Here is a 26,384-nt window from a genome sequence, read left to right on the forward strand (position 1 = left end):
CAGGTCTGCCAGCTTGTAGTTGGTCTCCTTTTCGGACCGTCTAGAGAGAGCACATCTGCAAGTGCGTCTGGGATAGAGAAGAGTCCATCTTTGACATATCTTATTCGAGAGTAGCATGTTATTAAAGCCAAATTAGGTAAGATTGAGCGGAGGTAGCTGAATCATAAAGAATATGGAAAGAAAAAGAGCAAGCTCCTAACAAGGATGATGAGCACACTATGGAAAGTGTGTGGATCAAGTGACGATGAGGATGACGAGGATGACTTGGAGCTCACAATTTTCGATACCTCCAGCTCGGAGTGATGCATATTTCAGGGAGCACCTCTCCTAGTTTACCTTGGTTTGTTTAGTTGCATTGAGGATAGTGCAATACTTTAGGTTGGGGGTGGCTCATTTATGTGTGATGAATGTATGTGAAGCATGACTATTTGTGAATATGATAGATTGGTTAACTTTTGTTGTTTATTACTGATATTTTGTAGTTTTTTTCTAGGATGTTAACACTAGTTTTTTTTTTGTAACTTTATTTACTTGCAGTAAGTATTAGTTAAACTCTTTGGTTTTTCTCTATGCCGCAGTTCTTTTTCAAGGAAATAATTTGTGTTATATCGGGTGAATTTTTCCTATGATGGATGGCGTGACAAGCTTCTTGAGGGATTAGTCTTGTTAAGTTTTTCCCTTTTTTAGAATTTTTTTAAAGTTAGTTTAGTAGCTAGTACTGAATAACGTGGTTATTGGATGTGATTTTTTTGTCCATAAACCAATGTGTGGTTTGTTTGGTACCAACATATTTACTCTTTAGCATATGAATTATTGGTGGATTAAAATGAAAAATGATTGAAGTGATAATCATTGTTGTGACTTTTAGGTTCTATTTTTGGCTCTTTGATTCATTAAATAGTCTTTTAGGCTATATGTGATTTTTTTTGAGTTAACTGATTTCAATTAGATTTTGGATTTATATTTCACTAGAGTTTGCATGTGCCTTATATTTCCTTAGACCGTTCTTTTGCCTTAAATTTTGTACCCTTGTATATTTTTCATAGTCAACCCCTTTTGGGCGTTTAACCTTTTTTTTGGCAACCATGTTACAGCTATAAACTTTTATTCTTTATTGATCTATCTTTTGGCATTTCACTTCCCTAAGTGATTTGAATGTGTAAACATAGGCTAAACACCTAAGTTTGGGGTGACAGTTGGAAAAGATGTGATGTGGAAGTTGCTTAAAAGGTAAAAGGTTAAAAAGACAAAAATATTAAAAAAAATAGTAGTACCTTCCTTGTTTTTTTTTAAAAAAAAATAGTAAGAAAAAAGAGTTGTGAATAAAGGAAAAATAATACATTTTGTCTTGTAAGGAAAAATAAGGAGTTGTGAATAAAGGGAAGACTAGGTGGTGAAATGAAAAGTGAAGAAAGGATGGAAAAGTTTTTGAAGGAAGTGTACTTTATATTGCAAATTGTAGTGCTTAGGGAGGTTTTGAGTCACTCTTACCCCATTTTGACCCTACCTTTACCAAAACACTACATTACAACCCTTTAAGTCTTAATTGATTTTGAACCAAGTGTATCTACATTATTGGAGAAATACATAAAGGGCAAGCCAATGGTACTACTTGTGTATATTTGAACATCCTTGTGAGAGATAGAGTTAATTGTTTCCATTTGATATCCCGTTTGTGTTTTAAATTACAATTATAAGTTGAGATTCATTCTTAAGTGTAAGGGCACATGAAATTTGAGTTGTGAATTTAATCCAATCTCCAATTGGGAGAAATATACAAAAGAAAGTTGTTTGTGATAATGAGGCAAACTTTGAAGCTTTAGTGTCATGACTTGGTTGCTACTTTTATTAATGTGGTGTTTGAGAACTTGAATTGAAATGAAATTTATGATAAGTTATTAGTGATTCATATGCTTCAGATTAGTTGTTGGTTCCACCGAAGTCACCAGATTGTGTTTAACTTGAACCTTGTTGACTTGAAATGTTGTTTGGTATGCCATTGAGCTTAATTGTTGACTCTATTGAAGAATGTTCTTAGTTGTTGACTTGCTTAAGGACAAGAAATAGTTTATGTTTGGGGATTTAATAAGTTGATATTTTACCAACTTATCTCTTCTTGATACTTAGACTTTTGTATGATTTTGTTGAGAAACTAAGACAACTGTTAATGTTTATTGGCATATTTCGGGTATCATGTGATTTTGAGAAGATACGGAAGAAAACAAGACAAAATGTGTTATAATGGAAAAATTAACTACTGCCAGTTAATGCTCTTTGCGATCGCGGAGAGTCTTTATGCCATCGCGGAAGTCCGGGAGAATAGCAATTGTGAATTCGATGGAAGTGTTGCGAACGTGAAAAGGGAAATCTGGTCAGTGATTGATGGAAGGCTAGAATTGCGTATTTGAGTCGCTGATTGCACTCTAATTCACTGAACTTTACTTGTTTTGAGCTTGAATTGATAGTGTTTTCCACTTATTATGTGTTTTATGCCTTGTAGGAGTAATTCTGAGTGATGTAGATGTTGCAGAGCTAATTCATGCTATTTGGATCTTTGAAGTCTAAGTAAAAGCCCAAGGGATTAAACCGGGGTCATGTTCGGGGGTGGAGAATCAAGTCTGGACGTCAAAAATTGAGATTTGATCCGTACTCTGAGAAATCCTCACTACCGCAGCGCGTGGGGTACCGCACGTGTACAAATTCCTATTGTTTTCCAGAAGTTAGCTCTCTGGATTTTCCCATAAATGCCCCGTATGGCGCGTTGGCCTATGCGGCGCGCCTGTGTATTTTTACAGAGTAAAAATCCTATTTCGGCTAGGAGAAGGTGGTTTCTCCTGGGCCCGACCCTATTCTGTATAAATAGATGAAAAAATGTTATTTACTGGACATTGGACACATATTTAACCTAAAGAGACTAAGGAGGAGTTGGAAGAACACGAGCACAAGGATTTCATCATTCCTTCCTCACTCAAGACACGAGTTTGGATTGAATTTATGTTTTCCTATACTTTTATTTTATTTGTAATGAATTGCTCCATATCCATGAAGTAGTGATGGATTTGTAATGAATTGCTCCATTTTAGGGTTTGATGGATTTGGTGTATTGATGATTGTTTGTGGATTATAACTCTAGTTTTATGTATTGAAGCATTTTTGGTTGATTTAATTGTTGCATCTATATTCAGTAGTTTATGTAACCGAGAGAGGCATAACTTGTGATATCCTTGCATTATATTGTTGGTTGAGTTCTTTAAATCTTCTTAGTAATCGAGAGAGACTACTTTAATCATTGATTAAACCTTATTAGGAGAATAATCAAGAGAGGTTCTCCCAAATACCAATCCACTATGCATTCTTGCATATCTGCACGTGCTTATATTGGTTCATCTTGTGAGGTTAAGACTCAATCGAGAGAGAAGGTTTTGCTGAACGTTTGAACTAATAATTGAGTGTATTCGAGAGATCTGCTTAAACATTAGAAGTGAATTACCTAGAGTTAGATCCCAAATAATTATCTTGAACATATCCCTTCAATACCCTATCTTCTCCCATTGATAACCCTCTTTGCTTATTCCTTGTTACAATTGTCATTAGTCAATAACTTTAGATTCTTAGTAAATTTTAGTTAGAAATCATATAAATCTGAATTGATGATCATCTTGGATAGCAACCAAGCTAGAAACTACGAGAATACTATTTAAATCTAATCCTCGTGGATACGATATTATACTATACTATATTTAATTAGCGAGCATAGTTTAGGTGTGTGTTTCGATCTCGTCAAATTTTGGCGACAATGTCGGGGATTGACAATCAATAGTGTTTGAAATAGTTTGTAGTGCTAATTCAAGAATTTTTCTTTTTATTTTATTTTATTTTTCCCTTTCACGGTTGGTGTTCTTTCCCGTTGCAGGTTAAGATTGGTGCATGACTCGAGCTTCTGCGGAAGAAGTGCTACCATACAAGCCAGAGATAGAAAAACAACTGCAACAGCCGAAGAAGGAAAGAATTCTCATCGAGACGTTAGAAAAGGTTGGGCAATTCTCAACTAGAGAAACTATGGATGGAGATGGTGATGATAATGTGGATTTAGCTGCAAGTAAGGTAGCTCAACAATGAGAAAACGTTGCATGGGATGCTGAGGAATCATCTATTAGAGATGCACATATTATCTCTGAAGAAGAGAGGGGTCGGAAAATTGCTCAAAATCAATCCTTGGCTGCAGACCAGTTCAGAAATATAGCTCCCATGCCTGGGAGATCACTGGGCGATTATGCTAGACTGGTCTAACACCAAGGTTTATCAAGTGTTATACCACCTCCAATTTCATCTAACAATTTCAAATTGAAGCAAGGATTGCATCAAACCCTTCATAATTGATGTGTCTTCGGAGAGAAGACGAACGAAGATCCAAATACACATTTAATGGATTAGAACTGGGCAATGTCCTTTGACGTACGGGAGAGGTTTAGAAGAGATGATGCAAAGCAATGGCTTCGAAGCTTGCCCACATGATCAATTAGAACATAGGAGGAGATGACCAAAAAATTCCTTGATAAATATTTTTCCTCAGCTAAAACGGGCATGTTTAGAAGAGAAATCCATAACTTCTTCCAGAAAGTAACTCAAAACTATTTTCGAAGCATGGGAGAGGTTTAAGGAGATAGTTAGAAAGTGTCAACATAGAGGAATTGAACTATGGATGCAACTCCAGGAATTTTGGGATGGATTGACACCAGCATACAGAACATTGACCAATGCAGCTCGAGGCCCTTTGATGAAGACAACTCTAGAAGAGATAGTAACAATTCTTGATGAGTTGTCTGAAGATGCAAATCAGTGGCCCTCTGACAGTGCTGAAAGAAGAAGATCAACTGGTGTTCACCAGGTTGATGCTACTACATCTGTGCAGGTACATCTTGATGCTATGGCTAAGGAATTATGAAAGCTAACCTTAGCCTCGATACAAAATGAGCCTCACGCAGCTTGTGATATATGTGGAAGGGGACACCCTACTCATGAGTGTCAAGCCTCAACTGAGGAAGTGAATGTTGTGGAAAACTATAATTTTAATGCAATGGGTCAAAGGCATCCCAGTTTTTCATGGAGTTCACCTGGGGTTACTACGAATGCTTGGCAACAAATAACTCTAGGCCCTAGGGACAAGGAGCTCCATCATTCCAAAATCAGCAGAGGCAGCAATTTCAGCCTCTACTACCCATTCAGTATGGCATAGAAGATCTAATGAAGGCCTTCATTATCAAGACAGATGAGAGGTTGGACGCCCATGGAGCAGCTATCAAAGAACTGGGCTGGGCACATCTTTTCGAAACCTGGAGAGACAAGTGGCACAGATTGCAACAATATTATCTAAGAGGGTTCCAGGAAATCTCCCCACTGATACTAAGAGAAATCCCAAAGAAACAATGAATGTTGTAACTCTGAGAAGTGGGCAAGTGTTGAAAGATCCTACCCCGATACAAAATGATGTGAAACTTGAAAAAGAAAGTGTGGAGCAGCTGAAGAATGATGTTGATGAAAAGAAGAAGGGCCAGGTGAAAGCTGAGAAAAATAAGAAAGGAGAAACTTCGAGATGGGAGGACCATGATGAGAGCGAGCATATTCCTTTTTTACCTTTCCCCCAAAATCTATATAGAGAAAATCCAGACAAGCAGTTTGTGAGATTTCTGGATGTGCTAAAATAGGTTCATATAAACTTACCATTCACAGAAGTGCTCTCACAAATGCTTGGTTATGCCAAATTCTTGAAGGAAATCCTGACAAAGAAGAGGAAGATAGAAGAGACCTCAGTGGTCAAGCTCAAAGAGCATTGCATTGCGATATTGGAAAACAAACTCCCACAAAAGTGTGGAGATCCAGGGAGTTTTACTATACCTTGCTCTATAGGAACTATTCATTTTAATAAATCATTATGTGATTCTGGTGCCTCAATTAATTTAATGCCTCTATCTATTTACAGGAAATATGAGAAGGAGATTAGAGAGATAAGGTCTGCACCAATATTTTTGCAGCTAGCAGAACAAATGACTGTAATACCCGAGGAGATAGTGGAAGATGTGTTAGTTCAGGTGGATAAGTTCGTATTTCCTGTCGATTTTATAGAGGTAAAAATGGAGGAAAACAAGGAGGTCCCCCTCATCCTAGGAAGACCATTCTTAACAACGGGTAGAGCGATATTGGATATGCATGAGAGAAAACTCATGCTTAGAGTAGGTGAGGAGAATGTGACTTTCAAGATGGATGTCGAAAAGTTGGCACGAAAGGAAAACCCAGCTGTAACTGTTAAGTGGAAAGTGAAGGGCTCAAAAGAGAAAAATGCGGTGAGAGAGAAAGATAAGTGTGGGTTGTACTCCAATAAAGCTGAGAAGAAGTTGTCTGCATGGATGTGTGCATTAGTTCGGGCGCGAGGAACGGAGCCCGACTTTGACTCAGACCCCGACTAGATATTCAGGAAAGTTTCCTTTACTTTATGCTTTTTAATTGTGTGTCATGGGGACATGCCATAACTTAAAGTGTGTGGTGAGGGATATTATGTATGTATGTATGTATATTAGTTTTCTATTTGTTAGTTGTAGTAGATAGAGATAGAAAATAATTGAAAAAACCATAAAAATTGAAGCATTTTCGATTATTCCCGAAGATGGATATCATTCGACGAGTTTCTTGAGGGATTAAAGTCGAAAGAAAAGGTAAAAAAGATTTTCTTTTGTTAGGTAGAGTAATAATCCCCCCTTGGTTTTTTTGTGCCGCAGTTCTTTTCCAAGGGTTTTGTTTGAATCGGATGTAGTTAGTTTTTTGTTTTTATTAGGAGTAGGGAAACTTGTGCGGTGATTTGAATTGAAGGAAATATCTCTTAACTTTATTATACCTTGAGAATAGTAAGTTCTTTAGTTGTGACGCTTAGGCTTAGTTTTTGACTCTTGTATAAGTACCTTAAAGTGTATGATATTAACTTTGCTTAACTGCTTTGACTAGAGTGTCTTGATTGTCCGGTCCTGAGTGAGTTATGTTCCATGTGTGTTTGAGGTTTTGTGTTATTCTGTGCATTGCATTTGATGTCTAGAACTTGCCCCGTGTGTTTGCAAACCGAAATAGTAGTTTTATTCAGTCTTGGAAGTGATATAGGCATTTCCTTGTTAAGCTAGTTATATGCTTCTACCCACCTAATTGTTATGTATCTTAGTTAACCCCGTTGAGCTTGTAATCATGTTTCTTTGGCAACCACATTACAAGCCCTACCAATTATTTTGAATTGCCCATCTATTTGAACTTTTACCTCTCGTGAGCACTTGAATTTGTTATGAACTTTGTAAAAGGTGAAGTGTGGGGTGGTTGGTTTGGATTTTGAGTGGAACTATTGAAATAAGGAAGAAGGTGCATCGTTTTGAAAAAGTAATAGACACTTGAATTCAAAAAGAAAAGGAAACAAATAGTCGTATTGTTGTGCAAAATATTCTTTGATAGTGGTGAATCTTGATGTAATTGTGCTTAAAGAAGTAGGGAGTTAATATATATTGATGTGAAGGTAGAGTTATGGTATGACACAAGTATGGGGTTGTGAACAATAAAATGTATGTAGTAAAGTGCTTAGGGAGGTGTAGTCACTCTTATAACCAAATGCATCCTACCCATCCTGCAGCCAACATTACAACCAATTAAAGTCCTACTTGATCCTTGACTGAATGAGCTCAATTAGTAGAGTAGTACACTACGGGCAAGCTTATGGTACGTCTTTTTGTGGCACTCAAATGTTATTTCTGAGAGTGAGCGAATTCTTTCTATCTTAAGTTCCTAATTGTTCTTGATTTCTATTGTGTGTGGAAATACTTTGTATTGTTGTATGAGGGTACTTAATTCATGAAGGAAAGGTAATGTCATTGACCTCTATGTTAGATTAAGTGAGCGGATTGTGAAAAATGCGTGGTGCTTTTGAGTCCAATTTTGAGGCTAGGATGTTAGGGTACTGTACTTAATCTGTTTTAAATGTTCTTGGTGTGATGAGTTATGACAGTTGTTGAAAAAGGGCGTGTTCTATGTGATATGTCATTTGATTGATCAAGGACGAGGAATGGTTTAAGCGTGGGGTGTTGATGATAGGCTAGAATTTCGTATTTTACTCGCTTACTGCACTCTAATTCACTAAACATTACTCGTTTTGAGCTTTAATTGATAGTGTTTTCCACTTATTGTGTGTTTTATGCCTTGTAGGAGTAATTCGGAGTGATGTAGATGTTGCCTTAATTCATTAAGGAAAGGTAATGTCGTTGACCTCTATGTTAGATTAAGTGAGCGGATTGTGAAAAATGCATGGTGCTTTTGAGTCAAATTTTGAGGCTAGGATGTTACGGTACTATACTTAATCTGTTTTAAATGTTCTTGGTGTGATGAGTTATGACAGTTGTTGAAAAAGGTCGTGTTCTATGTGGTGTGTCGTTTGATTGATCAAGGACGAGGAATGGTTTAAGTGTGGGGTGTTGATGGTAGGCTAGAATTGCATATTTTACTCGCTTACTGCACTCTAATTCACTGAACATTACTAGTTTTGAGCTTTAATTGATAGTGTTTTCCACTTATTGTGTGTTTTATGCCTCGTAGGAGTAATTCTGAGTGATGTAGATGTTGCCTTAATTCATTAAGGAAAGGTAATGTCGTTGACCTCTATGTTAGATTAAGTGAGCGGATTGTGAAAAATGTGTGGTGCTTTTGAGTCAAATTTTGAGGCTAAGATGTTACGGTACTGTACTTAATCTGTTTTAAATGTTCTTGGTGTGATGAGTTATGACAGTTGTTGAAAAAGGTCATGTTCTGTGTGATGTGTCGCTTGATTGATCAAGGACGATGAATGGTTTATGTGTGGGGTGTTGATGGTAGGCTAGAATTGCATATTTTACTCGCTTACTGAACTCTAATTCACTACACTTTACTTGTTTTGAGCTTTAATTGATAGTGTTTTGCACTTATTGTGTGCTTTATGCCTTGTAGGAGCGATTCCAAGTGATGTTGATGTTGCAGAGCTAATTCGAGCTATTTGGATCTTTGAAGGCTGAGTAAAAGCCCAAGTGATTAAGCCGGGATCATGTTCGGGGGTCGAGGACCAAGTTTGGACGTCAAAAATTGCGATTTGATCTGTACTCTGAGAAATCCTCACTATCGTGATGCGTGAGGCAACACGCGTGTACAAATTCCTGCTGTCTGTCAGAAGTTAGCTCTCTCGATTTTCCCACAAATGCCTCATATGGCACGTCTCCCCATGCGGCATCTGTGTATTCTTTACTGATTAAATATATCCTATTTCGGCTAGGAGAAGGTAGTTTCGTCTGGGCCCGACCCTACTTTGTATAAATATATGAAAAACGTTATTTCATGGACTTTGGACACATATTCGACCTTAGGAGGCTAAGGAGGAGTTGGAAGAACACGAGCACAAGGATTTCATCATTCCTTCCTCACATAAGACACGAGTTTGGATTGAATTTATGTTTTCCTATACTTTAATTTTATTTGTGATGAATTGCTCCATATCCATGGATTAGTTCTCTTTAGGGTTTGATGGATTGGGTGTATTGATGATTGTTTGTGGATTATAACTCTAGTTTTATGTATTGAAGCGTTTTTGGATGATTTAATTGTTGCATCTATATTTACTAGTTCATGTAATCGAAAGAGGCATAACTCGTGATATCCTTGCATTATATTATTGGTTGAGTTCTTTAATTCTTCTTAGTAATCGAGAGAGGCTAGTTAAATCATTGATTAAACCAAGTTAGGAGGATAATTGAGAGAGGTTCTCCTAAAGACCAATCCACTACGCATTCTTGCATATCTTCACGTGCTTATATCGTTTCATCTTGTGAGGTTAAGACTTAAACGAGAGAGGAGTTTTTGCTGAACGTTTGAACTAATAATTGAGTGAATTCGAGAGACTCACTTAAACATTAGAAGTGAGTTACCTAGAGTTAGATCCCAAACAATTATCTTGTACCTATCCCTTCAAAATCCTATCTTCTCCCAATGATAACCTTCTTTTCTTGTTCCTTGTTGCGATTGTAATTAGTCAATAACTTTAGATTCTTAGTAAATTTTAGTTAAAAATCATATAAATCTTAATTGTTGATCATATTGGATAGCAACCAAGCTAGAAACTACGAGAATACTATTTAAATCCAATCCCTGTGGATATGATATTATACTATACTATATTTGATTAGCGAGCATAATTTAGGTGTGTGTTTTGAGCTCGTCAAATTTTGGACGTCCAAATCCACTTCTAAAAAGTAAATGGACACAGTCGCATGCAATATAATTTACCCAACTATGAGTCGGGATAGAATCATACAAAGAACAATATGTAGGCAATTAGGCGTGTAAAAGAATTATCACTTATTATGCTAAGCCAAACACTTCGAAACATTTTGAGAAAATATTTATAACTAATTGTGAAAATAAAAACTAACCTATAAAGCAAGTAAAATGATCAATGGCTACAAGCATGGATGCTATGTGAATTACACTCAAGTAACGATCCAATGTATTTCACGATTTTACAAATATGAGCGAGTTTATGTTAATTAGCCTCGGGTAATAATTCTATATTAGCTTCTTCCGAAGAATAACAAGACCTCCTAATTGAATTATCCCTAAAATAATTAAGAGATTAAGCACACCCGAATATGGCTACAAGTAGTTCAATCCTAACCCTAGATAGAATCTATAAACTGAGGGTTAACGCCTCAAATTCTTGTTAATTAATCTTTCCCAGCCCCAAATTATCTTTCCCAAAATTAATTCAAAGTGAATGGGCGAGTCCTGTGGTTAGCCAATCCCTTTGGAAACATTAAAGAACAAGAATAATTAAAAAACAAATAGCTCACTTCATAATAAATAAAAATCGTTCAATACATAAGCACAACAAGATATTTAATACACACTTTAAATATGAATATTCCCTAAACAAGTTATAATATGCGACCACATAATAGGTCTGCGGACCGTAGACCGGTCACAGAGTGAGGCAGGAGTGCCCAGTCCCGAAGGGCCATTATGCGGACTGCAGAAGCATTATGTGGACCGCAGAAGCATAAGCGTTATGCGGTCGCATATGGGACCGCAGATCTGCATCGGGGCTTCATTTTTTCTAATTTTTGAACCCGACCCCATTCTTATAAAACAGTCTTAGGGATCATTTTAGAAGGTTATAACTTATATTTCTAGAGATAGGGAGTGATATATAGTAAGAGGGGAAATTCCTAAGCTTATCATTAATCAATTCTTGCTCAAAGTTAATGAATTTACAAGGAGAATTCACTAGGTCCTCATCCTAGAGGAAAGATTCTACTCCTTAGCCCTCAATTTCGTGATTTTAACTGAAAATAGGTAATAAGCAAAGAAATTCTTGGGTATGGGATTGGTTTATTTTACATGCATGTATCATCAAGGATAGTGGGAAGATTGCTGAGATCATTTTGGTAAACTTTGGGTGGTGGGATGAAAGAATCCACCATAGGAGGACCTTGAAACCGTAATGCACACCTAGTGTTTGATAAAATGCTCAAGTGAGCTGGCACTATGAACTCCTTCCTAACTTGTGTTCAATTTGGCCATGTCTCTGAATAGATCAAAATGTCTAGGATTTTCGGAATGGTGTAGTGAATTAAGGAAAGCTCAAAGCGAGGTATGTTGGATAAACTTCTCTCTAAGAATTGAATTTCCACGATGTTCTTGCAAGTCCCGAGTTGCACATTACGAATTGACTTTTCTGAATAGGTTTGGTGTCGAAAGATGTATATATATATATATGAATATGTTCAAAATGTGTTCCGGAATATTCTTATCATATTATGTTATTCTTCGGGAGCGTGTTCAAAGTATGAGTATGTAATAAAATATTTTGACTTCAAGTCAAGCCCAAATGAAAGTGATCATATCAAATTGTGTAAGAAATCGCATGTGCCTACGACCCTAAATTGCTTAAATGCGTGTTTAAAGTCTTGAATAGAAATGTTTGTTGTTGACAATCCGTGATGATGTTTGTAAGTGAAATAATGAGCATGAATTATGAAGTACGGCCAACGTGCCGAGAATGATATTGCGTTATGGCCAATGGTGCCATTAAAATGAATGACATGTAAAAGAATATGAAATGAGTGGCAAATCCATTTAATAATAAATGCCTTGGGAATATCGTTTACCCACTGAGGAAGGGTAGGTCAGAACAACCGAACCCCGAAACTACACGTGCCGGTGTAGGAGTGATTGTGGGATAAATCCCTGTGTTAATATGATGAGACTGTTTCCCCTTATATGGGAAGAGATCGGTGTGTTGAGATGTTTCCCCTTAAATGGGATGAGATTATTGCTAGCTAGATGTGATGTGATGCCAACTCACACGGCACTGCGGTGAGATGGCTTAGCCGATCGGGCTGAGATCGGATGCCATGCCACGCATATGGTGGTATTGTGAGTGCATGTATCAGGGTGAGACGATAGTCGGTCGGGCTGAGATCGGACTCCGTGATAAAACACGGTGGTGTATCAGTGCTAAAGGTTTCCTAACTTAAATTACTGAAACTTACTTGAAATTTACCTTTCCCCTAACTTGACACCTTGGTACTTTATGAGTCTCTTATGGATTTCATGTTTTATTCTCCGTTCACTGTTACTCGTTCTACAAAGAGGGTGTTTATTTTTACATGCTAGTATTATTTCATATGTACTAACATCCCTTTTGCCGGGGGCACTGCAGCTTTAATGGATGCAGGTGGTTCCATAGCAGGTAAAATTGATCAGTGATAGCAGCACACCCTCTACTCAACTTGCTTGGTGAGCCCCACTTCATTCCAGGGTCCTCTATCTCTTATCCTTTGTACATATCCTTTTGAGGTATAGCCAGGGACTTGTTGCCGGCACTGTCATCGCACTCTTTTGTTCCTGTTAGAGGCTCCATAAACATAGTGTGGGTTGCATCTATTTTAGGGAAGGTTAAACTAAAAATGATGTAATCGTATCATCTGTTCCACTTTCAACTATGACTGTACAATGTACTATTTTGGAGACTTGTTAATGACGTAACTAATGGAAATGAACTAGTGTTATTTACATGACCTCTTACTGTCTAACTAATGAAATGTATTCTTCTCTTTATTTATGGGTGAGTTCGGTAAAAGGTATTGTAAAGGCTTGCTTGACTGGGGTATCTCGGTTGAGCGCCGGTCGCGCACCCCGAGGTCGGGGCGTGACAAACTTGGTATCAGAGCCTAAGGTTTTAATGTGTCCTAGGATGTCTTGGAGCCGTGTCTAGTGGAGTCCTTCATATCGGTGTGTTGTCGACCACATCTATAATTAGGAGGCTACTTGGGCACTTAGGAATAATACCCTTCTTTGATATTCTAGATCATGCGATAAAGCTACTGAGGGTGAGCATTCTAGATCATGCAATAATACCATTCTAGATCACGCAATAAAGAACTGGCCAGGGAGCTAATGCCACCCCAGGAGTGGCAGTTGATTCTTAACTTGATGATACGGGTGAGCACCCGATGGGTGAAAATAGTCCCTTGACTGTTACACTGCCTTATTCTACTACACTTGATCAGACTGCACCTGTCCTTACACGTACTGAGGGTTCAACGATCCCTCTAACTAATATTCTAGTTTCACCTTCAGCCCCAGCTTCTGGTCCCGGTGTATCTGATGGGGATCTTTTGGGAGCCATACAGATGTTGGCTAAGATAGTGGCTTCCCAGGCCCAGAGATCAAATGCTGTACCCACTTCTTCTAGTCAGCCAGGGGATTCTGCTATTTCCAGGATGAACAGATTTCTCCAGTAAGACCCTCGAGTGTTTACAGGTACTGATCCTGAGGATGACCCCCAGGATTTTATTGACGAGATGCACAAGACTCTCTGAGTTATGCATGCTACTGAGACGGAAAGAGTAGAGTTGGTCCTCCTTCTACCTGAAAGGGGTGGCCTATTCTTGGTTTGAAATGTGGGAGGACTCTCGTGAGGAGGGAAGTCCTCCGGCGAGGTGGAGTGAGTTTGCCGATGCTTTCATTGATCATTTCCTGCATGCCGAGACTACCCGTGCCTCTGAGTTTTCAAGCCATTCCACGAATCTTTTGTGACAGTGTTTATTGCCGATATCCTCGTATATTCACACAGTCGAGAGGACCATGCCGATTATCTCAGGGCAGTTTTGCAGACCCTGTATCAGCACCAGTTGTATACGAAGTTTTCGAAATGTGAATTTTGGCTTGAATCTGTCATGTTCTTGGGTCATGTCATCTCCAGAGAAGGAATTGAGGTTGATCCTCAGAAGATTGCATCTTTGGAGAATTGGCCTAGACCTATTACCCTAATATAGATTCGCAGTTTCTTAGACTTAACTGGATATTACAGGAAGTTTGTGGAGGGGTTCTCTATTCTTGCCTCTCCGTTGACTAAATTGACTCAGAAGGCGGTTAAGTTCCAATAATCATATGCTTGTGAAAGAAGTTTCCAGGAGTTGAAATCAAGATTGACTACGACATCGATGTTGACTATGGCAAGGTGATAGCTTATGCTTCTAGGAAACTCAAGAATCATGAAAAGAACTATCCAACATGTGACTTAGAGCTTGCATCAGTGGTCTTTGCACTGAAGATTTGGCGTCATTATTTGTATGGGGTCCATGTGGATATATTCACGAACCATAAGAGTCTTCAATATATTTTCAAATAGAAGGAATTGAATCCGAGGCAAAGAAGGTGGCTTGAGTTACTCAAGGATTACGACATCGATATCCTATATCATCCGGGGAAGGCTAATGGTGTGGCAGATGCTCGTAGCCAGAAATCTATGGGTGGTTTAGCTCACTTGGAGGAATATCAAAGGCTGATGGCCAAGGAGGTTCATCGGTTACCTAGTTTGGGAGATCACTTTGTGGATTCTAGTGATGGGGGGAGTGATTTTGCAAAATAGGGTCGAATCATTGCTTATTGTAGAAGTCAAGGAAAAGCAGTACAATGACCCATTGTTAGTACAATTGAAGGAGAGGATTCATAAACATAAGACCATGGCCTTTTCTCTTGGCATGGATGATGGTACACTAAGGTACTAAGGGCAACTATGTGTTCCAAATGAGGATGGTCTCTGGGAAAGTATCATGACCGAGGCTCACACTTCTAGGTACTCCGTGCACCCGGGCTCTACAAAGATGTATCATGAACTTAGGGAAGTCTACTGGTGGAATGATATGAAGAGGAATGTACCGGACTTTGTGGCAAGATGTCCAAATTGCCAACAAGTGAAGGCCGAGCACCAAAGGCCCGGTGGGTTAGCACATAACATAGAAATTCGAATGTGGAAGTGGGAAATGATCAATATGGACTTTGTGGTGGGACTACCTCGCACGCCTCGTAAGTATGACTCGATTTGGGTGATTGTGGATCGACTCACAAAATCATCTCACTTCTTACCTGTTAAGGCTACCAACACAGAGGTACAATATGCTTAGTTGTACATCAAGGAAATAGTCAGGTTGCATGGCACTCCAGCTTCTATTATCTTAGATCGGGGGGAGCACGATTCACGGCTAATTTTTTGAAGTTGTTTTAGCAAGGTTTGGGTACTCAGGTGAATCTTAGTATAGCCTTTCACCCGCAGACTAACGGGCAGGCAGAGCAGACTATACGGACGCTCGAGGATATGTTGCGCGCTTGTGTTCTTGACTTCAAAGGTAGCTGAGATGACCATTTGCCGCTCATAGAGTTTGCCTACAACAACACTTACCATGCTAGCATTCAGATGGCACCGTTCGAGGCTTTATATGGTAGGAGATGTAGATCTTTCATTGGGTGGTTCAAGGTTGGGGAAGCAGAGTTGATAGGGCCAGACCTCGCGCATCAGGCAATGAAAAAGGTTAAGATCATTACATAACGGTTGAAAATTACACAGAGTCATCAGAAGTCCTATTCAGATGTTCGTCATATGGATTTGGACTTAAAAGAAGATGATTAGGTATTCTTGAAGGTTTCCCCTCTGAAGGCTATAATGTAGTTCGGTAAGAAAGGGAAATTGAGTACGAGGTATGTCGGACTGTACAAAATCATTCAGAGGATTGGTCAGGTGACTTACATGCTAGAACTACGTCCAGAGATGTCTTTAGTGCACCCGGTGTTTCATGTATCCATATTGAAGAAGGTGGTCGTAGATCCGTCGCTTATTATTCCGGTTGAGACCATTGACGATAATGAAGAATTTACTTATGAAGAAATTCCAGTTGCCTTTCTTGATAGGCAAGTCCGTAAACTGAGAAATAAAGAAATTGCCTCAGTGAAAGTACTATAGCGAAACCAATAGGATGAAGATGCCACCTAGGAGGCTGAGGAAGAAATGAAGAAGAAATACCCTCATTTGTTTGAATAACCATGTATTTATAAAGTTGTATTCTATAAAAATGTTAAGAGTTTACCTTTTATGAGTTATGTATCATTTGTACAATTGATGTTAAGGGTGTTCCCTTTTGCTGATATACTGCTCGTAAGGCCACGGTTGCTGTTGTATTTATGTTATGTTACGTCATTGGTTCATGCATATGTTATTAGGGTTGGTTTCTGTAATTTTCTAACAGGTGGATATGCCCCTTTACAAGAGAAAACTTTAGCAAAAATTTTGGAAATTTGGGGAGTTAGTTAAAAGTTAGAATTGTTGGTATGTTATAGCAGCTGAGTTACATTGGTTTTTAGTGGCGGATTTTGGCCCTTATTCGAGGACGAATGATCTTAAGCGGGGGAAGATGTAAGGCCCGGTAAAATATTACCTAAAAACCCGGGGTTTCGTGGTGCCGAAGTAGTCTTATGCGTTGATGATTGGTTTGGACTTTTTGGATTGAACAGTACGTTGGGGAATTGAAGAAAACTTTTGGAAGTGAGGGCATTTCTACGGTCGCAGAATTGATTTGCGGATCGCAGATCTGCCGCAGACTAAGGCAGAAATTTGGGCAAATGTATGGATCATTATGCGTTCCATTATGCGGCATATAATCATTTTGAGGGTCGCGTAACCTATAGCAGACCCAACACAAAAAGTTTTCGGAGGACAGTTCTATGGCGCATTTTGCGACCGTAGAATAGGTCTGGTGACCACAGGCCTGTCGCGGAGTGAGGCAGAAGTACCCAGTTCCAAAGGGACATTATGTGGCAAATATTTTGGACCGCAGAAGCATTATGTGGTCGCATATGCGACCGCAGATCTGCATCACGGCTTAATTGTTTCTAATTTTTGAACCCCACCCCATTCTTATAAAACAGTATTATGGATCATTTTAGAAGGTTATAACTTATATTTCTAGAGAGAGGGAGTGACATAGAGCGAAAGGGGATGTTCCTAATCTTATCATTCATCAATTCTTGCTCAAAGTTGAAGAATTTACAAGAAGAATTCACTAAGTCCTCAACCTAGAGAAAAGATTCTACTCCCTATCCCTCAATTTTGTAATTTTTACTGAAAATAGGCAATAAGCCAAGCAATTCTTGGGTGTGGGAGTTGTTCATATTACATGCATGTACCATCAAGAGTAGTGGGAAGATTGTTGAGCTCATTTGGGTAAACTTTGGGTAGTGGGATGAAAGAATCCACCATAGAAGGACCTTGAAACCATAATGCCCACCTAGTGTTTGATAAAACGCTCAAGTGAGCTGGAACTATAAACTCCTTTCTAGTTTGTGTTAAATTTTGCCATATCTCTAAATAGATCAAAATTTCTAGGATTTCTGGAACGGTGTAGTGAACTAAGGGAAGCTCAAAGTGAGGTATGTTGGCTAAACTTCTCTCTTAGAATTAAATTCCCACGATGTTTTTGCAAGTCCCGAGTTGTCCATTATGAATTGACTTTTTTGAATAAGTTTGTTGTCGAAAGATGTATATATATGAATAAGTTCAAAATGTGTTCCGGAATATTCTTATCATATTATGTTATTCTTCGGGAGCGCGTTCAAAGTATGAGTATGTATTAAAATGTTGTGACTTCAAGTCAAGCCCAAATGAAAGTGATCATATCAAATTGTGTAAGAAATCGCATGTGCCTAAGACCCTAAATTGCTCAAATGTGTGCTTAAAGTCATAAATAGAAATATTTGTTGTTGACAATCTGTGATGATGTTTGAAAGTGAAATAATGGGCATGAATTATGAAGTACGACCAACGTGCCGAGAATGATATTGCGTTATGGCTAATGGTGCCAATAAAATTAATGACATGTAAAATAATATGAAATGAGTGGCAAATCCTTTTAATAATATATGCCTTGGGTGTATTATTTAGCCATCGAGGAAGGGTAGGTCGGAACAACCTAACCCCGAGAATACACATGTCGGTGTAGGATTGATTGAGGGGTAAGTCCCCGTGTTAATGTGATGAAACTGTTTCCCCTTATATGTGATGAGATTGGTGTGTTGAGATACTTCCCCTTCAATGGGATGAGCTTATTGCTAGCGAGATGTGATGTGATGTCGACCCATACGACATTGTGGTTAGACGACTGATTATGATTGTGTGTCTCCGGGTGGTATTGTGAGTGTATGTCTTGGGGTGGTATTGTGAGTGTATATCTCGAGGTGAGATGACTTAGCCGGTCAGGCTGAGATCGGACTCCATGCTAAAACACGGTGGTGTATCGGTGCTAAAGATCTCCCAACTTAAATTACTGAAACTTACTTGAAATTTACCTTTCCCCTAACTTTACACCTTGGTAATGTTTGAGTCACTTATTGATTTCATGTTTTATTTTCCGTTCACTATTACTCGTACTATTGAGAGGGTGTTTAGTTTTACATACTAGTACTATTCTATATGTACTAACGTCCCTTTTGTCTAGGGCGCTGCATCTTTAATGGATGCAAGTGGTTCCATAGTAGGTGGCATTGATCATTGATAGTAGCACACACACTCCCCAGCTGACTTGGTGTGCCCTACTTCATTACGGGGGCCTGTATCTCTTATCCTTTGTACATACCATTTTGAGGATAGTCGGGCCCTTGTTGCCGGCACTGTCATAGAATTCTTTTGTTCCGTTAGAGGCTCCGTATACATAGTGTGGGTTGCATCTGTTTTTGGGAAGTTAAAAAAAATGCTATAATCGTATTATCTGTTCCACTTTTAACTATGACTGTACAATGTACTGTTTTGGAGACTTGTTAGTGATGTAACTAATAGAAATGAACTGGTGTTATTCACATGACCTCTTACTATCTAATTAATGAAATGTATTCTTCTCTTTATTTATGGGTGAGTTGGGTAAAAGGTATTGTAAAGGCTTGCTTGACCAGGGTATCTAGGTTGAATGCCGGTCGCGCTCCTCGAGATTAGGGCGTGATACAAAAAATTAGAAACGTTTTGAAAAAATATTTATAACTAATTGCAAAAATATAAACAAACCTAGAAAGAAACTAAAATGATTAATGGCTACAAGCATGGATGCAATGGGAATTTCACTCAAGTAACGATCCAATGTATTTCATGATTTTACAAATATGAGCGAGTTTATGTTAATTAGCATCGGGTAATAGTTCTATATTAGCTTCTTCCGAAGACTAACATGACTTCCTAATTGAATTATCCATAAAACAATTAAGAGATTAATCACACTCGAATATAATTACATGTAGTTCAATCCTATCAGTAGGTAGAATCTTTAAAGTGAGGATTAACGCGTCAAGTTCTTGTTAATTAATCTTTTCCCAATCCCAATTTATCTTACCCAAAATTAATTTGAAGTGAATTGGCGAGTCCTAAGGTTAGCTAATCCCTTTGGAAACATTAAAGAATAAGAATAGTTAAGGAAACAATATCTCACTTCATAATAAATAAAAATCAATCAATGCATAAGCACAACTAGACATTTAATCCACACTTTAAATATGAATATTCCCATAAATAAGATATAAATGTTGAAAAAATACTACACACTTAGATATTCAATACAAAGCATGAAAATGAAGAAATAAATATGAATGGGTAAGAAATTCTCAACCAAAAGCTTCAAATCTTCAAGTCCCAAGTGTGTGTGTAAGAACCCTAGCTCTAAAACTTGTATTCTCTAGTCAAGAAATGTCAAAGATGTCTAAAGACTGGCCAAAGATCTGTTTCCTATAAGCTAGGTCATGTATTTGTTGGGTTTTGAATGAAGAAAATGTGAATTGCCAAGACTGTCCAGAGCTGGAGCCCGTTGACCACACCTGCGGAATAAATCATCGCAGGTGCGACTCCACAAAAGCGGACTTTCATTCGCAGATGCGAAACCTGTGGGGAATTGCCTTCACCGCAGATGCAGAACACGTCACCGTAGAAGCGACTCCGCAGATGCAGATTATCGACCGCATATGTGATTCTAGTGGAAGGTGGCTATTTTCTGCAGATGCGACCCTCTACTCGCAGAAGCGAATAGTGTTTCGCATATGCGAAATCACTGAAGAATTTTATATTTCTTTAACTCTTTTTTTTTTCAATTCCACTTCAATTGACTTCAACTCTTTTCATGACATCATTTATCTGATAATTTAGCAATACACACCATAAACAACTTCATATTATAATTAATGGATACAAAAACTAAAGAAAAGAGACAAAAATAAATGGTAAAATCACCACTGATCAGTCAGCCACTGGTCCAGTGCTCTACGCGACCGTGAGATTGAATGATGTGATCGAGGCCTTTTGGAAGATGTCTATCATGAATGCATCGACTGTTGCGCGAATGCGATGTAGAAAAGCCTGATCAGCAGCTGATTAATTATTTTACGTAATTGCATGGTTGAGTACATGACCACGATTCTTTGCTGTGTTGTTCATCGTGATCGCATGTTCTCTTTCGCGATTTACTTAACATGGCAGAACATTTGGACAGTTTTGGCATTCACATTTTTTGCTCCCAAACCATTTAATACTCGACCCAGTTCATTCGAAAGGAATCTTTGGCAGTTCTTTGGTCTTCGTGACTAATAAATACAAGATTTGAAGATAGGGTTCTTACACCAGATAGAACCCCTGCAACTCCTCCCCAAAAATCATACACAAAGCCTAGGTGATTTCGGGTGATACGAAGTGATTCTTGTGCCGAAAAACCCGAACAACTTGCTAATTTCCCTTTCTCCTTCTTGTACCTGCGTTGGGGGACTGATTTTGGATGAAGAAGAACTAGGTTGCGTTTGTTCTACTCCATCCAAGGTAATTTTATGCTTCTCTTTAACTTATCTAAGCTTCTACGAGTTGTAGCTCGATCTTAAAGACTAGAACTTGCGAGTTTCGAAAGAGTAGTATGCTGTTTGTTGTGGCGTCACTATTGGCTGGTTGCGAAGTTACTTTTAAGTTGAATTCATGGCTGTTTTTATATGAGAAGAGGCTTAATTATGTATTGTTGGTTGTGTTGCTCGATTTGAAAGAAAAGACAAGTCATAAACGTATTTTAGAAATCTGAAAAATAAGTTTTGAGTTGTTGAACTTGTGGGACTGTTATGGCATCATTTTAAAGTTGTATTGTTTCTTAAAATTAGTAGGGATAATTGAATATGTAGCGGTTAATGCTGTTGATAAATCTTGGAAGGAAGAAGGGGTTTATAACTATAGTTGTTTAGTCACAAACCGAGCTTGCCGCTCGTCGGGGTTGTTAAACTGTTTTGAAAGGCTTATTATGAATATTGTTGTTGGATGTTGTAACTTGTGGGAAGTCATGTAACAGGGGAGGTGTTGTACGTTTTATCTTAGAAAAAAGTGTGTCGTTCAAATGCAATAAGTTATGGCATTCGTATTGTGACGAAAGTATTGTTCGTTGCTGGTAGACAAAGGAGCTACATGTTAAGTTAGATTGAGGATTAGACGGTGTATTTTGAGGTATGTAAGGTCTTCCTTTCTTTTCTTTGGCATAATTCCGTATGTTATGTTTCCCTTATAAGGAATTCAAGGGGACAAGGCTTTGTGTACGTACTATACCGACGATTAAAGTCCGTTCACGAGTACAGTCATACGAATGTTGAAATGGATTGTGTTGATCGAAGTTTCATGTATTCTATAGGAGTAATTAGAGCGTTTAGAAAGGTCCCTGTATTTTATATGTAACAAGACGTCTAGATGTTAATTAAACATTATGTCTGATGACGAATCAAAAGCAATATAGTGTCTGTATAATGAGGTAGCATAATGTATAGTTTGCAGAATGATAAGTGTGTTTCAACCTAATGAATAACACAACTTCCAATACTTACACGTTTGTGTTCACGAAACTAATGAAGACCCACGAAGATAGTTATGTTGCTCTCAAGTTAAATATGGTTGATTATATATGAGGGTGATGTTAAGAGACACTATACATTACCTAGGGAGTCATAATTTATAGAATATAATAAGTTTAGCAATAAGAATATAAGTTGATAGAGCATAAATCCCCTAACTCTTGTTACATATTGATGAGAGGATATATATATATATGTGTATAACGAGGAGCCTCTCAAGCTAAGAATATTACATGGCTATAAGTAGAAAGAATCACGTAATCCCCATAAATGAGCTGTGATGAGAAATAAGGATAGAAGTGTAATTTCAAAATAGTTACAACGTTCTTTATGACTAATTAATATAGAATACAAAGGATGATGTAACAAATGGCTAAGGAATAAGGATTTGTTATTGTAATGAGTTACTCACGAACTTATAGTTTTATGAATACGAGTTTATCTATTGATGATTGAATGATGTCTACATGATTGATATGAAATGATTATTTATAAGATATGATCCCTATGGACGGTCTATGAACACGTAGATGTACAGTGAAGCCCTACGGACAGTCTATGAATGCGTAGGTGCATAATGAAGGTTAGTTATGGATGGTCTCAGTTGCACGCATAGCCAGACCTCAATATTGTGAGCCGTACGGACTGTGTACTTGTTACACGTACGAGATACTGTTATTCATATTTATGAGTAAGCCTTACGGACGATCTCTTATAAAACACGTAAGTGCCACTTTTATGTTTTAGTGTAGCCTTATAGATGTTTGATCTATCTAAGATAGCATATGGGAAGAAGTTCAGGTATATCATGACGTAAATTAGATGTATATACGACAGTCGCGACATTAGATGTTCTCGGCCAAAAGGAGCCTTCCCTTTTCAGTGTACATCCTTTGTAAAGTAAGTTGGATAATTCAACACTTAGATATGTTACGAGTTAGAATAAGGTACGTATAAATCCCGTATTTCATTGACCCTCCTGATTAATTATAGTATATCATGTATACATTAGTTTCAATTCAGTTATTCATATGTTATCTACCTTAAATCCTTAGTACAATAATTTGTACTGATGTCCCATCATTGGGGCACTGCAGGTTCAGGTATCCAGTTTAGTGGGCTCTTATAATTGACAGAGTTGATATCTAGTTGAGGATTGACAAAACTCTATTTCATCCGGAGTACAACTGAGTCTATAGCTTTTCAGACTCTCCTATGTATATATATACTTATGGGTAGGTTAGTGTCCTGTCCTGACCATATTTTGATGTCAGATACTCTTAAAGGTTTTGTAGACACAGGTTTAGTATGTACAGCATGTCACAGGCCTTGACAGCCCGTGTGAATCCATGTTCTGAGTACGATGGCTCGCTGATACATCATTTTCCCACTTACAGTTACACAGTAGGAGTTGTGGATATGTTGGCCCATTATAGTTAAAAAAGGAATCAGTTCAGCCAAGTCGGCCAATCCTATCTATGTGCTAGTTTTTGCTCTCATTCTTCTTTGCTACCATGTTTTCTCTGCCTGTATGACTACGTGAGCTATTATTCATGCTAGAAATCATATCTACGCTATGTGCTTATCTATTTGAGATATGACAGGGCTATTTTTGCTACGTTGAGCTATTTGCCTTAACTGTACTGCTATTTTAAGTCATGATATTATATCTGCATATTATATCTCTGTCTCTGTGCACTCTTTATATGTTATATGATATGTTGTTGGTGTCCTCATTTATGTAACACGGGTTTGAGCTAAGTTGTAGCACGTCGGTATATTATGTGCAGTAATATTTTTATTATTGTTCTTTGACATGTGAGCATATTTAGACTTGAGCATAATGATGACTGATCATGGGCCATAGAGCCGTGTTGATATTGATTGTGAGGTTATGTTTGCGTTTAGGCCCCATATTAGGCTGATTGGCAATGATTGTTGAGTGTTGATATTGTTTGTGAGGGGACAATGCTATTGTGAGGGAACGTAGCGTCAGGCCCCATAGTGAGCTGAGTGATATTGATCATTCAGTTTTGATCCGATCAGTATGTGGGCTAGGATCTGCCCCTTTGGAGTCAGGTATAATCCTGTGAATACATGTCGTTGATATGTGCTTCGTGAGGGGCTTATGCTAGGCACTCGCACAATGCAGTGCGTGTGAGTGTGTGTGATGATTCGAGTGCTTTGAGTCAGGCGCCGTGAGCAAGCTGAGAGTATGGTTGAGTGGTATTTGTGGCAGGCACTATGTATGTGCTGAGATTGTGTTTACTTGATAGTTATACTATGATGTTGTTTATTTTGGCATTAATACTTTTCATGCATGCATAGAGTTGTATTTTCCTCATGCTATTTGATATTTGATGTCTTTAAAGTCGATGCCTTGATTGATTTATTTGGAAAACATGCTTAATACTTGAGCTGCTTATCCTTTTGCTATTAATATGCTATTATTGTTGTTGTTGGCTGTTAGAAAGGAGTATTGAACCTTGCCAAGCTCGTCACAACTTTTGGCCTGAGGTTCGGCTTGCTACTTATTGAGTAAATGGGATCGGTTGTACTCATACTACACTTTGCACTTCATGTGCAGCTCCAGGTGTTGCTGATCATGGTAGTTTCTAGTGAATCGGTTTCGAACTAGTTGGAGCTTTTAAGGTAGCACTGCTATTCCTTTTACAGTCCTTGAAGGCACATCTTTTATATCATGTTATTATTTGTTAGTCTTTCAGATAGTATTATATTTTTGTTTAGACTTTGTATTTAGTTATTTTATAGAGCTCATGCACTAGATGACACCCGATTTTGGGATGGTTTTTTGTTGTATTGCTATTTTGACTTCTATAATTTATGTTATTCCACTATTGAGAATATTTAATACTGTTGTTGAGGTTTATTTAAGAATATTGGATTTGGCTTGACTAGCAAGAAGTGTTAGGGCCATCATGGCTCCGGTGGGATTTTCGGTTGTCACAAGTTGGTACTAGAGCACTAGGTTACTTTGGTCTCACGAGTCATGAGCAATTCTAGCAGAGTCTTGCGGATCGGTACAGAGACATCTGTACTTATCTTCGAGAGGTTATAGGGCTGTTAGGAAAACATCTATTTCTTTCATCCTCTATCATGAGAATTCTTTATTCCTAAGTATGAATCTTTGCTCTTTTATTCTCTCATAGATGGTGAGGTCACATTCATCAGGTACAACTGAGTAGGCACCAGTACGCTAGGCCAGGGCCACTAGAGGTGGGGGCCGAGGCAGAGGGAGGGGTGGAACACATGATGTAGCTAGGGGCCCTACTCAAGCAGCTACTATGGAGCCACCAGTAGATCCCCTTGAGGAGAAGATTCCTGACTTGTTGAGCCAGTCTGACTAGCTTAGGTTTCTCAGGGTTTACTTGCTACACTAGTTGTTCAGGACTCTTTGGTCCATATGGATGATTTGTTCGAGAGTATGGCTCAGGACGGGGTGTTTCCTACTACACCGGCTACCTCTCAGGCAGGGGGCAGAGCGCAGACTCCAGCTACTCGTACCCTCGAGCAAATTGATTCAGGGTTTTAGGTGGCAGGAGTAGTTCTAGTTATTGCACCACAACAAATAGTTGTTATCAGAGGGCCAACCAAGAGGTGGTTACACTCATATGAGCGGGGTAGAGCAGTTGGTTCCCCTCCACTTACTTGCGCTCGGTTCTCTAGTGTCTTTTTGGAGAAGTTTGTACCCACCAGGAAAGAGGAGTTCAAGAGGCAATATGTGCACCCTCAGCAAGGGTAGAAGTCAGTCACCGATTATGAGATGAGGTTTACAAAGTTGTCCCATCATGCTACTATTATGATTCCCTATGAGGAGGAGAGAGTGACGAGATTCATTTACGATATTCACTATATTATTCACCTTGCTATGGCTAGAGAGCTAGAGACTGAGACTTAATTTCCCAGGCCGTGGAGATAGCGCGTCCTATTGAGTGCATCCACAGTGAGACTACATAGATGATGCTAGGTAGGGATAAGAGGTCCCGACATTCAAGTAGCTTCAATAGTGCCTCATCTGGAGGCTGAGGTTGATTTGGGAGAGGCCATTTTAGCATGTAGTTTATCTTACACCATCACCTAAT

At 38.5% G+C, this 26,384-nt stretch overlaps 1 protein-coding gene across 1 annotated transcript; it reads left to right on the forward strand.

Moving 5' to 3' along the window:
* Positions 1–5,744: 5,744 nt before the first annotated feature.
* On the forward strand, positions 5,745–6,464 carry LOC138892511 (uncharacterized). Its single transcript, XM_070176236.1, has one exon. The coding sequence runs from the start codon at positions 5,745–5,747 to the stop codon at positions 6,462–6,464; it is 720 nt and encodes a 239-aa protein (XP_070032337.1).
* Positions 6,465–26,384: the final 19,920 nt, after the last annotated feature.

This window comes from Nicotiana tomentosiformis, chromosome 5 (genome assembly GCF_000390325.3).
Source record: "Nicotiana tomentosiformis chromosome 5, ASM39032v3, whole genome shotgun sequence".
NCBI lineage: Eukaryota > Viridiplantae > Streptophyta > Magnoliopsida > Solanales > Solanaceae > Nicotiana > Nicotiana tomentosiformis.